General features: G+C 35.2%; 1 protein-coding gene across 2 annotated transcripts in view; it reads left to right on the top strand.

The window, feature by feature from the left end:
• LOC147834029 (uncharacterized) overlaps nucleotides 1–13,417 on the top strand; it is a 1,152,336-nt gene that overhangs the window by 314,377 nt on the left and 824,542 nt on the right. For both annotated transcript variants that reach the window (XR_015507939.1, XM_087282126.1), the window contains exons 2-3: nucleotides 11,233–11,277; nucleotides 11,816–11,860. Coding sequence is in view for 1 of the 2 variants with exons in the window: in XM_087282126.1 (XP_087138252.1) it covers nucleotides 11,233–11,277; nucleotides 11,816–11,860 (90 nt within the window). In the remaining variant the exon portion in view is untranslated. The remainder of the gene's footprint in view (nucleotides 1–11,232; nucleotides 11,278–11,815; nucleotides 11,861–13,417) is intronic.

Here is a 13,417-nt window from a genome sequence, read left to right as displayed (position 1 = left end):
AAATAGCTTTGTAAACGTTTATTATTACCATTTCATGAGTCTCCCCATTCAGTTGAATTGATCGCTTGGACCCGGAAGCCGCTTCGCGCGACGTCACACTTAACAAGCGGATAGGTGAATTGAATTGAATTGGCCGTAGTGTATGTGTTTGTGAATGTGAAAGTTTATGGGTGTTTCCCAGTACTGGGTTGCAGCTGGAAAGGCATCCACTGTGTAAAACATGCTAGGTAAACTGGTGGTTCATTCCACTGTGGTAGCCCGTGATGAATAAAAGGACTAAGACAAAGGAAAATTAATGAATGAACAAAATATTCAACTATAAAGGGTTAAGTTATTTTTAAAGTTAGACTGTAAAAAATTCCTGTAAAAGACAAAGTATTACTGTCAATTTTGGTTTTCAGTAATACTGTAAAATGTACAAGTGCACTGTTAAGTAACATTTACAATTGTGAAAACTACAAATTAAAAAACTACAGCACAAAAATTGCCAGTAATGCTGTAAATTTTGCAGCAATTTTGTACAAGCTGTTTTTAATTGAGTGTGTGAATAAAAACCATCTTATAAAAACATAGAAAATGAGATAACCATTTGATAACCATGTATGTGTAATTGTATGTGTGAACCTCTTTATACAGAAACAGTTTGGGGATATTTTGGCGCGATCATGATCTGCATTTAAACATTAAAATAGCTTAATATAATAGCTTAAAGTAGCACCGAAATGAACAAAATGAAGGACAGAGTAAGAATGGTTTTGGGGGATGCTGGGAAGCCATATTTGAATCAAAGAGGAGAACAAAACCTGAAAGAGGTGAGTGGAAGAATTGTGTATGTGATGCAATCTCTCTCTCTCTCTCTCTCTGAACGTGCTGAGGAGCGCAAAACAGCTCAAAAACACATATCTACACATACCTATCAAAAAAAAAACACATACCATATACATTAAAGCTGTGTCATTGCATATTTCCCACTAATCCTGTGTAAACTATGTCAAGCAGAGTTTGTTTGTTTATATATTTATTTATTTATTTATTTATTTATATCGGGAGATGGCGGAGCACGAGAACAGTTTGAAGTAGTACAGTATATACACAGCGCACCTGTTTATATTTCTAAATAAATTACAATATTTAGATTTGATGTCTGCCTTGCATTTTGTGTTTATTGTTGTATTTATTTGTTTATTTTTAATAATTGGTTGTTATTGCATGTACTGTAATAAAGTCTATGTATTGTTCATACTGTATTTTCTGTAAAAAAATAAAAATAATAATAAAATAATAATAATAAACCTAAAACCTGAAGTTTCTGTTAAGTAAACTTATCCAGCACGTTTTTACGCAGCGTATGCCCTTCCAGCCGCAACCCATCTCTGGGAAACATCCACACACATACACACACACTCATTCACTCACTCATACACTACGGACAATTTAGCCTACCCAATTCACTTGTACTGCATGTCTTTGGACTGTGGGGGAAACTGGAGCACCCGGAGGAAACCCAGGCGAATGCAGGGAGAACATGCAAACTCCACACAGAAACGCAAACTGAGCCGAGGCTCGAACCAACGACCTTCTTGCTGTGAGGCGACAGCACTACCTACTGCACCACTGCGTCGCCTTGTCTATTAATTCATTTATTTTACTTTTGGCTTAGTCCCTTTATCAATCAGGGGTCACCACAGCGGAATGAACCGCCAACATATCCAGCATATGTTTTTACGAAGCACATGTTCTTCCAGCCGCAACCCATCACTGGGAAACACACAATTCAATTTAGCTTACCTAATTCACCTATAGCGTATGTCTTTGGACTCGTGAGAGAAACCGGAGCACCCGGAAGTCACAGCAACACGGAGAGAACATGCAAACTCCACACAAAAAATGCCAACTGACCCAGCAGGAGCTCGAACCAGTAATCTTCTTGTTGTGGGGCAACAGCACTACACGTATACAATATGTAATATATATTTTCCAATTCAAACTTTAAAAATTGGATTGCTCGCTCAAAAATTGTCTCAAGGCCTCAATTAGTTTAATGTAATTTAAGTTAAAATTACACATCATGTTAATTTGATTCAACATAAAAAATCAAGGCAACCATATAATGCATAAATCAAATGCCAGATTTAGCATTAACTTTATTGGTTTATATTTATTTTATGCAATTCATTTGGGAATGTCACATACTTTGTCACGGTTCACATGAATATAAAAAAAATAAACATTTTTAAACAAATACTAGTATTTTTAGGTCAATGAAAGGCCAACAAGCTTTAAGGTATTCCTTTTTTAATGATGGTGTGTAAACAATTTTAATTTGCTTAATGTTTTAGGTAGGATTGCCCATATAACTTTCATTCCCATTGGCACTTACTGTATATGGGATTGTGAGCTCAAGCTAATCTGTCCTGTTTAATAAATATGATCCCTTGTCTCAAAAGTAATTCTTAGAGTATTCTGGCTTTTAAAGGAAAGATGCCTATTTCCATTCGTATCACTGTGGATATAAGTATCATGTGCGATGTAGGATTAATTTGTGGCCAAATGATCAGTATCGCCTTATTGATGCATGACTAGCATATCCTCTTAGCAGTGCTCTAAGGAGACAACAGGGAGTCTGAATACAGCTGTGAATATAGCTTGCTTTCAACAGAAATGAAGCTTTGTGTGTTCCAAGTGAGTCATTGTTGTTGTTTTTGTTGTTTATTGTAAATGAGCCAAAGCTGACAAAACACATACAATAAGAATATTTTATCATTTATTTTCTTCCCATCTTTGAGTTCGTTCACTGAGCTGATAACACCTGTTGGTAATATACAGCACATGCATCTGGAGATCTTCTCTTTAAGAGATGTGGATTGAGTGTCAACATTTTTTATTTTGCATTGCATTTATTAAATGTCTATTAAGTAATTGTCAGCGGACATAATTTGAAATTAGAGACCTGTTAGAAGTAGATTGTGCCTTCTTTCTTTCTTTCTTTCTTTCTTTCTTTCTTTCTTTCTTTCTTTCTTTCTTTCTTTCTTTCTTTCTTTCAAACATTTTTATTTGTTTTACTTGATGAAACTACACTCACTGGCCACTTTATTAGGTACAACAGTCCAACTGCTCATCAACGCAAATTTCTAATCAGCCAATCACATGGCAGCAACTTAATGAACTTAGACATGGTCAAGACGATCTGCTGTGGTTCAAACCGAGGATTAGAATGGGGGAGAAAGATGATTTAATTAACTTTAAACATGGCATGGTTGTTGGTGCCAGACAGGCTGGTCTGTGTATTTCAGAAACTGCTGATCTACTGGGAATTTAATGCACAAGCATCTCTAGGGTTTACAGAGAATGGTCTGAAAAAGATAAAATATACAGTGAGTGGCAGTTCTGTGGGTGCAAATGCCTTGTTGATGCCAGAGGTCAGAAGAGAATGGCCAGACTGGTTCGAGCTGATAGAAAGGCAACAGTAACTCAAATATCCACTTGATACAATCAAGGTATTCCAAGAGTATCTCTGAATGCACAACACATTGAACCTTGAGGCAGATGGACTACAGCAGCAAAAGACCACACTGCGTTCCACTCCTGTCAGCTGGGAACAGGAAACTGAGGCTATTATTTGCACAGGCTCACCAAAATTGGACAATAGAAGATTGGAAAAATGTTGCCTGGCCTGATGAGTATCGATATCACCTGCAACATTCATATGGTAGGGTCAGAATTTGGGTCAACAACATGAAAGCATGGATCCACCCTGCCTTGTATCAACGGTTCAGGCTGGTGGTGGTGTAATGGTGTGGGATATATTTTCTTGGCACACTTTGGGCCCATTAGTACCAACTGAGCATCATGTCAATGCCACAACCTACCTGTGTATTATTACTGACCATGTCCATCCCTTTACGACCACGGTGTACCCATCTTCTGATGGCTACTTCCAGCAGGATAACGTGCCAAGTCATAAAGCGCAAATCTTCTCAGAAAGGTTTCATGAACATGACAATGAGTTCACTCTACTCAAATGTCCTCCACAGTCATCAGAGCTTAATCCAATAGAGCACCATTGGGATGTGGTGGAAGGGGAGATTCGCATCATAGATGTGCAGCTGACAAATCTGCAACAACTGCATGACAATGTCAATATGGACCAAAATCTGAGAAATATTTCCGGCACCTTGTTGAATCTATGCCACGAAGGATTAAGGCAGATCTAAAGGTAAAAGGGGGTCCAACCTGGTACTAGTAAGGTGAACCTAATAAAGTGGGCTGCTGAGTATATGTGTGTGTGTGTGTGTGTGTGTGTGTATATATATATATATATATATATATATATATATATATATATATATATATATATATATATATATATATATATATATATATATATATATATATATATATATATATATATATAATAGCCATATAGTTTAGTTATTTGTTCATATATGGCCACGTATCAGATTTCTTTGTGGGTTGAAATGTGTTCTGAGACAAATTTAAAAACAAACAATGAACAAAAAAGGATAATTGTAGGTCATGGTGACCTGCCAAGGATATGTTCAGTAATTTGAAAGTGAAAATAATAAAGCCAAAAATATCCAGAAAGTATCTTTTACCCTGGAAATGATTGCTTGTACTCAGTCATGTACTGTGGTGCTAAAATAAAGTACAATTGCTTCACTAAAATAATACTTTTACTCCATAATGACAGACTTTTATGCTTTCCAGCAGTGTTTGAAACTGCACAGACTTGCATGGAGGCTGAAACCTACAATCAAAAAACAAACAAAAAAATGTGATTTCTAAGGAGCAATTTATCTTTATGGATGAAATCCACATTCATTAACTCCGTGCATTTACAATGTCAACAAATATGTTATCCAAGACTTTTATACATGAAAGAAATGCACCAACCAAACCTTCATAAGTCTCCAGAGTTACAACAAATCTCAGAACAACAACATTTTTCTTGCAAAGTTGTGAAAAAGATTTAAGTGGTGCCAAGAAAAGCTGCTCTTTTTCTTCATATTGCTGTATGACAGGCATTTTGAGATTGTTGCCTTGCTGGGGCCGCTTGTTTACTTGAGTGCCACATTCATCTTCACTCAGATTTTTTTTTTCTCTGTATGTGATCATTCCTGCTTGTGTAGTTATGCTCCATATGGGACGCCCGATTGGTTCTCTCTTTGTTCAAGCTCACAATTGAACAGCAGTAATCTGACTACTGGCATCTGCTAAAGCCACCACTTACTGTCCCTACTCACCTGCTGCTGCTGCTGATGTGTGTGTGTGTGTGTGTGTGTGTGTGTGTGTGTGTGTGTGTTATTCTCTTTGTCTATGTGTGTGTATGTTGTCAGATGCATTTACATTTGAAAGAGTCTCAGTGTTATCATCCATGTGGATTCTCAGGGAAATTGGCCATCATCAGTGGGCCTTGTTGCTGTCGCTAGCGAAGAGTGCAAGTGTGGCATGTGTCCACACACACACACACACACACACACACACGTAAATACAGAGAAGGACATATCTGGGTGAATGCTTCTAAATCAATGGGATATCAGCTCATCATGTGCTATTAATTAACATATCGCCGCAACCAGCCAAACATATCAACTCAAAAACTCATCCTGCCTCCAAAAGACCAGTGTTGGGTAAAAAAAAAAACATTCATTAATAGTTACTAATTACATTATTACAATTTTATTTAAATGACTTTTTCAAATGGCTGTGTCTGAAAATGTATTTCGTTAATTTCGTTATTGTGTATGCTTATTTAGATCTCAAATTTCTCTTGTGAGTGCCATTCGTGCCTGATGTTGTCGCATGAATCCACCAGAGCCTGACTGACCGACCGACCGACTAATAACGCCGACCCTCCCCCTTCCCTAAACCTAACCAATAGTGTTTTCAAAAGCACTAATTGACCCGATCACCCACTTCCCTAAAACCAACTGACAGTGTTTACAAAAGCAATCTAGAAAAAGAAAAGCCCTCGCGGCTGCCTGATTTTTGCTATATTTTCAGACCTTACTACGTTTTCACCCTGTTTTTTTACTTGTTTGTTTTATTTTTAACATTTTGTTTTTGTTTTACCCGCTTTATAGTATCATTCTTCGCCGGGCTCAAACCCCGTTGTCACGATCTACACTTCTCTGTGTCTCAAGACTGCCAATGTACATGGTGAGCTACTGAGCAAACTGGTAACAGTGGAAATAATGTCCACACAGAGGTAAGCGGTCAGCTGGTAGCTTGAAAGGAAACAGATGCCATTTGTTGTGTCATAACGCTCTGTAGCGTTCGTTTTAAACATGAATTTTAGCCATATGTTCCCCTGGCTACACAATTCACACTCTCCAGAAATGTATAAGTGGGGTACAATTTCACAATGAGCCTGTTGCAACATATATATAAAACATGTATATTTTCAAAGCAAATTCATACATCCCACATATTGTCAATAACTAATTTTTACTCAATTTATTGTTTCTTATGCATGTGCACATGTTTGATCAAATAAAACCTTTAGTTAAGAAGTATAAATATTCTGCATTTATATAGTGTATAACAAAAATACAGTTACTCTGCTACCGATTCGATTTATACAGAATGATTTTTTATTTACTTTTTTTAGCTGTAGATTTTACACATTTTGCAGTATGTACTAGTACACTACATTAATACACAATAAATTAATAGTTTATTGCTAACATAAATTAACAATACTCTTATATTTCACTTTTTTTTCCACTTTTTTTCAGTGAATAATTAATTTAATTAGGGTTCCTTACCTTGTTACTAAACACTCAACACTGTAAATAACCAATTTTTCAGTCAGTCAATATGTTTACATGGACAGCAGTGCAGTAAACAATGCTGAGATGTTCAAACCCAACCATTAGGTTATTATTTTTTTTATTATTAAAATACATATTAAAAAGTGCATTATAAAGATGTGTTATTGTTATTATTATGGTTGCATATTATCATTAATAATTGTTACATAAAATGACTTAAGTAAAAAAAAGTAAAGACTGTTATAATAATAATAATAATAATAATAACAATAATAATAATAATAATAATAATAATTATTATTATTATTATTATTATTATTATTATTATTATTATTATTATTATTATTATTATTATTATTATTATTATTATTATTCATTCATTCATTCACTCATTTATTTTGTTTTCGGCTTAGTCCCTTAATTAATCGGGGGTCGCCACGGCAGAATGAACCGCCAACTTATCCAGCACGTTTTTACGCAGCGAATGATGCCCTTCCAGCTGCAACCCATCTCTGGCACAGTACAGTGTTAATGTTTAAACTATTCATAATGTTTAAAGTGGCTGATAATAATACGATTTCTTAATAATAGTAGTTGATCTGCCACGTTTTTAAACTGTGCAGAGTTGTTGCTGCTTTACTGGGCCTGCTACGCTACGTATTCTAATACTGGTTATAATGGTGGTACTTGGAGAGACAATTTTTTCTGAGGTGGTACTTGATAAAAAAAAAGTTTAAGAACCACTGCTTTAGATAGTGGCATGAGTATGTGGCTGTATGAAAGTACAAAGTATAAACATATAAAGAGCTTTCTTTACAAACATAGAAGAGTTTGTAACAAAGAGCCTGGTGCTCGAGGAAGGATTGTATCCTATAAGATGTTTGTCAAGCCTATTTACCTGTATGGAGTACACTTGAACTCCACAAAATACCCATATAAATCATACTCAAAGTATACGCAAACTAAATGGAAACAGATTACATGATGTATTCCTATTTTAGTCACATTATTGGATTTCAGTAGACATTTATTCATTCATTTCCCTTTGGCTTAGTCCCTTTATTCAACTCATGCTGAATAAGCCAACTTATCCAACATATGTTTTAAACAGCGGATGCCCTTCCAGCTGTTTAACAGTACTGGAAGCATCCATATTCACTCATTCACACCAAGGCCAGTTTAGTTTATTTGATTTACCTATAACACACGTCTTTGGAGCATGGGGGAAACCGGAATGCCCGGAGGAAACCCACGTGAACATGGGAAGAACATGCAACCTCCACACAGAAATTCCAACTGACCCAGTCAAAAAAAAATTAAACTCTTCAAATTGCATATAGCATTATAACTAAGGCAAACTGTATGTTGACACTGGACATTCTAGAGGGAAGTATGCATGTATTTATGCGGGGGTGTATTGCCTTGTGCCATTAAACGATCTACAGTATGTATTACAACATATGCTAAAAGCAACTCGCAATCCCACCTCAATCATAACATTGTCTTAACTTGAATAAGGTAAATAATTAGATTACCGCTGTGGATGTAAACGTATTGACACACATTTGCTCGTTCTGGGCATTGAAGGCCATAGAAATAAAAGCAGTGTGATTAGGAGGATGTAGTCAAGCTGTAATTAAACTGCTGCTCTGCTTCACACATCATACTGTAATTTACGTATTTCTATAAAAAGATACACCAGATGTTCTGAAGTATGATTTATCAAGCTGTTAGATAATGGATAGACAAGTTAGACTCCATTTTCATGCTCTAAGAATTGCTGAAGCTTTTATAACAATATACACCTTCATCATATTGACATGAGGTGCAAAAAGGATTCCTTTAATATGATAGCAAAAGCAACATTGTATTTATATCAGGACTGTAGCCAGGGGGTTTGGTTGATTCGAAAGACCCACCCCTCACTGATACAGGTCCAGAATTTGTCAAGTGGTGTGAAGTAACAAATTACAAATACTCGAATTACTGTAATGGAGTAGTTTTTCTCAGGAATTGTAATTTACCAAGTAGAACAATATGTCCTGATCTCACGAGGAAAGTAAGTATCTTACATTTTGTCAGTTTAGTGGCTAATTCATACGAATTCGTACGCGTTCAGTCGTACAAAAATGTACGATTTTAAAAAGGAGGCATGGCACCCAACCCCAACCCTAACCCCAACCGTCACTGGGTGATGAGCAAATTGTACTAAATAGTATGAATTAGATTGTACGAATTCATACGAATTAGCCACTAAATCAAAAAGTTACGAATTGCCATGAGATTGCGTTGGAACAATTTGTCCTGGGATTCCTGTCCAATCAAACCGTAGAAACTAAATAGCTTCATACTGAACTGCCTCAAGATATGGGTGCTGTATAAATGCAGCTAACCATTTAGATGCATTAAAAATATCTGAGAAGATGTCCAAAATCATCACACGCAATAACCCAGAGACTGTTTAAACTGCATGACGATAGATGTATGATGACTGAAAGGGCCTTTTACAATCACTAAATGCACTACAGAATGCTAAGTTTTCACACACATACATGCACAAATTGCATGTAAACACACTAGTACAGTATAATACTCACTACTCACAACTCTTGAGTCCTTTTAAAAGGTCTTTTACTCATACTTTGAGTAATATTTACACCAGATACTTTTATGCATGTTTGGGCAAGTAATGGTACTTTTACTTGAGTAAGATTTTTCAGTACTCTTTCCACCCCTGAGTTTGTCCCATACATGAGCTCATTTATACTATTTTGTTTGCTATGCCATTATAAATTTAGGAAAAAAGACCAAGTAAAGTAATTTTTCACTACTGTGTTGTTTTAAATACGGAAAACATTTTACAAATGACTTTTACTGCTGATTTGACCACTTTTTTAAAGTATTAATTAAATGCTTGGGATTGATCCGTTTCTAATGTTTTTGAAAGTTGAAATGCCCATTGGGATTTTTTGGTAAATAACAAGTTCTATAACAAAATATTAAACTATATTTATTAATAATAATCAAATAATACATAATATATTTAAATAAATAGATAAAAGGGTAGTTTTGTCAAATATATTTTTATATTTAAACATGTATTATATATTTATTATAATATTTCAGTACAAATATTTACATATCGTTATCTTTGTTGTTGTTTTTTAACAAAAAAGAAGAAAAAAACAATAAAAAGGGAAAAAAACAAAAAAAAAATAAGGGGAAAAGAAAAATGGAAACATTGAAACGTTGAAAGCAAATATTTACAATTAAACAGTATCAAATAATAATAGTTAAAGACAAACAACATTTTAATTACTACAAAATAAATAGATTAAATAATCTTACTATTAAATGGATACATGACTTTTATTTTAAATCTAGACCACTTTCTTGAAAAAAAAAAGATCAATAAAAGCTGTGAAGCACCAAAGTAGCCCATATTACAATTCATTTAAAACTAATTTGGTTTTTTGTTGTTATTATTACATCCATTTCCTGATAACATTTGATCGCTGTGGAGCATGTTATTAAACACAGCTGATTGGCCATTGTGTTCACTTGCTCAACAGAAATTACTGTGATTGGCCGTGAAGGCCATCAGTTTACCGAACGCACCGCTGCTTAACAGTGCTTGCAGATACAGGGACACTAGAGCATTTTAAAGTCTTGTCGATCAGCTGGTTTGTCTAAGCTGATGAGCGATTCGCTGATAAATCATGGCTTTAAAACGCACAAGTGTCCTTGTCTCTGTGGTTACACTTAGCAAACAGCGATGAGTTTGGTAAACTGATGACCTTCACGGCCGCCAATCACATTCATTTCTGTTGTGAACATAATGGCAAATCATTGCTATTCAAGAATGTGCTTGACGTGGGAAATGGACATTTTTACAATTTCAGCATCGACTGATTATCAAACATAAATAAATCATATTTTCCCTAATGTGCACGTGAGGGAAGTTAGGAATCAAGTAATTCAGAGAAAGCTGCACATTTTAATCTGTGGCGGAAGAAAGTAGTTCCTCACACAAAAGGGTTTTTAAAAGTCTCTGGTTGATTTATTTTTGATGTTCCACAGAACTGTTGTATAATGTAATGTCACACTCATAATGATATTGCTGCTGTACAGTATATATATATATATATATATATATATATATATATATATATATATATATATATATATAGAGAGAGAGAGAGAGAGAGAGAGAGAGAGAGAGAGAGAGAGAGAGAGAGAGAGACATAGAGTAAGGAGCCTATACAGATTATTAATATTAACAATAAATGGTGCAGTTTTTATTTGTTTCCACTTAAAGAGGATGTATTGGTTTTGTTGGCACGTATGGTTATATTTTTAGCATTTATTTAGTTCTTCTTTCATGTCTTTTATTTTGAAGAATCTGTTTTTTGTGACACTATTGTTTTGTCTTCACTAGTTGCTCCTGCCATCAAGCCTCATTTTGGACTATACAGAGAATCTGGTGAGTAGCCATGTTACTTTAAATTAGCTTGTGCTTCTGATGCTGATTTTTGATTTTGGTGATTCAGATTCCCGCTTTGGTTCTGCTTGGGGTTTTGCCTCTAGTTTTGGTTCTAGTCAAAGTTCAAGGCCCTGCAAATTATTTTCTCTGTTGTTGATTTATTATTTTATTTACATAATTATGAAACAGAGCTGATGTATAACGTAATGTCACACTCATAATTATATTGCTCCTGTACAGTATATATATATATATATATATATATATATATATATATATATATATATATATATATATTTTTTTTTTTTTTTTATTTTTTTTTTGAGTTATGAGAGTTATGAGCCTGTACACTACATGTATGTATTTATGTAACAATAAATGATGCAGTTTTTATTTGTTTTCTCCCGAAGAGGGTGTATTAGTTTTGTTGGCACTATGGTTTTATTTATTTATTTTATTAGCTTTTTTTAGTTATTGTTTCATGTCTTTTATTTTGAAGATTCTGGTTTTCCTAACACCATTGATTTGTCTTCACCAGTTACTCCTGCCATCAAGCCTCATTGTTGACAATACAGAGAATCTGGTGAGTAGCTCATGTTACTTTACATTAGCTTGTGCTTCTGCTGCTGGTTTTGATTTTGGTGATTCAGATTCCCGCTTTGGTTCTGCTTGGGGTTTTGCTTCTAGCTTTGGTTCTAGTTAAAGTTCAAGGCCCTGCGCCCTCATCAAGCTGTTATTGCAGTTTTCTATTAAATGGAAGTGTATAAATTCATTGGGTTTGCTCGTTTTTGTTTTGTGTAACCTTGATGCATTTGGCTCGCTCTATATCACACCTTGATGAATTTGTTGCTCATGGCCTTTTATAAAATAGGTTTTCTGAAGAAATGTTGTACAACAAATTCTGCACTGTTACTGGCCTGTTTTGTGAGTGCGTAAAGAGCGCGACTTTGTTTGCATGTGTGTGTTTTCTTGGCTTTAGAAGATTGATATTGTTTGTGCTGTTACCAATCTGCTAAACACTGATAAGAAAAAAGCTAAGCATATGCAAGGAGCCAAAGAAACAAGTTGAATTTTAAGACTAGATTTTAATGCTAATAAGTTGGAGCATATTTTACACTGGCAGTCACTAAGTCATGCAGAAGTATATCATAATAAAAGGTCTTTAACATTTATAAGATGCTTAACACACCTTTAATGTCTGATGATTTGTGATTTGTTTTTAAATGTACAGTAACCTCTCCTTCTTCAGAACTGATAAACTAATGTTTAATTCTCCATGTTTTTGTATGCAAAACAAGGGGCGTCCTCTGGTGGTTCGGTGGCGTATATGAAGGATCGATAATGTTTATTGCCTCCCTTCATAGAAAGATTGAAAAAACAGGAGAAATATGGGAAAATACATTTATGAGATGATAGCGGGATAGAATTGGAAAATACAGGACAAACGGACGGGTTGTATGACTTTAACAGATGCTTAAAATCTGGCCTTCAAATAACAAGTTGCAGAAATCAAATACAAACCCCCCCAATTTTTTGACTGAAGATGAGAACTGAACTAAGAATCCATCAAGGGTTAAATCAGGGATGGGCAAACTTGATCCTCGAGGGCCGGTGTCCCAGCAGAGTTTTGTTCCAACACTAGTCAAACACACCTGAACAAACTAATCAGTAGGTGCGTTCGACTTCATGCAGCGTTGCGCAGATCGATCGAAATCTGTCTTAAAGCGGTGCATGCTGGTTAGAAATCTTGTCCGGATTGATGCTGCGCCGACGCCACGTGACTGTCACATGTGGCATCAAAGTACCGCGACAGCGCTCCGAGATCAGATGGCAGAGTCAGACCCTGCAGCTTCTGAAGAGCGACTGCAGGAGCTTTGATGACGACACTGATATTACACGATTGGCCAAGTTCACCACATGACAACAAACACGTGTATTTCGGGTTTATAATTGGACAAATTCCGATTCAAAAGTTTCAAAGCAAACAATTCACTTTTCACACCCTCTCTATCCTGTACACATCTTGCTTATTAAAAGACTACAAATATTTTACTGCAGTAAACATCTTTTGTTAAATAATCTGGTTATAAAGGTTAGCTTGTTTGCACAGGTTTATTTTTTACTTTTTTATACAGACTAT

The sequence above is a fragment of the Danio rerio genome, chromosome 14, assembly GCF_052040795.2.
Source record: "Danio rerio strain M-AB ecotype USA chromosome 14, GRCz13ab, whole genome shotgun sequence".
Lineage (NCBI taxonomy): Eukaryota > Metazoa > Chordata > Actinopteri > Cypriniformes > Danionidae > Danio > Danio rerio.
This window is presented reverse-complemented; position numbering and strand designations above follow the sequence as displayed.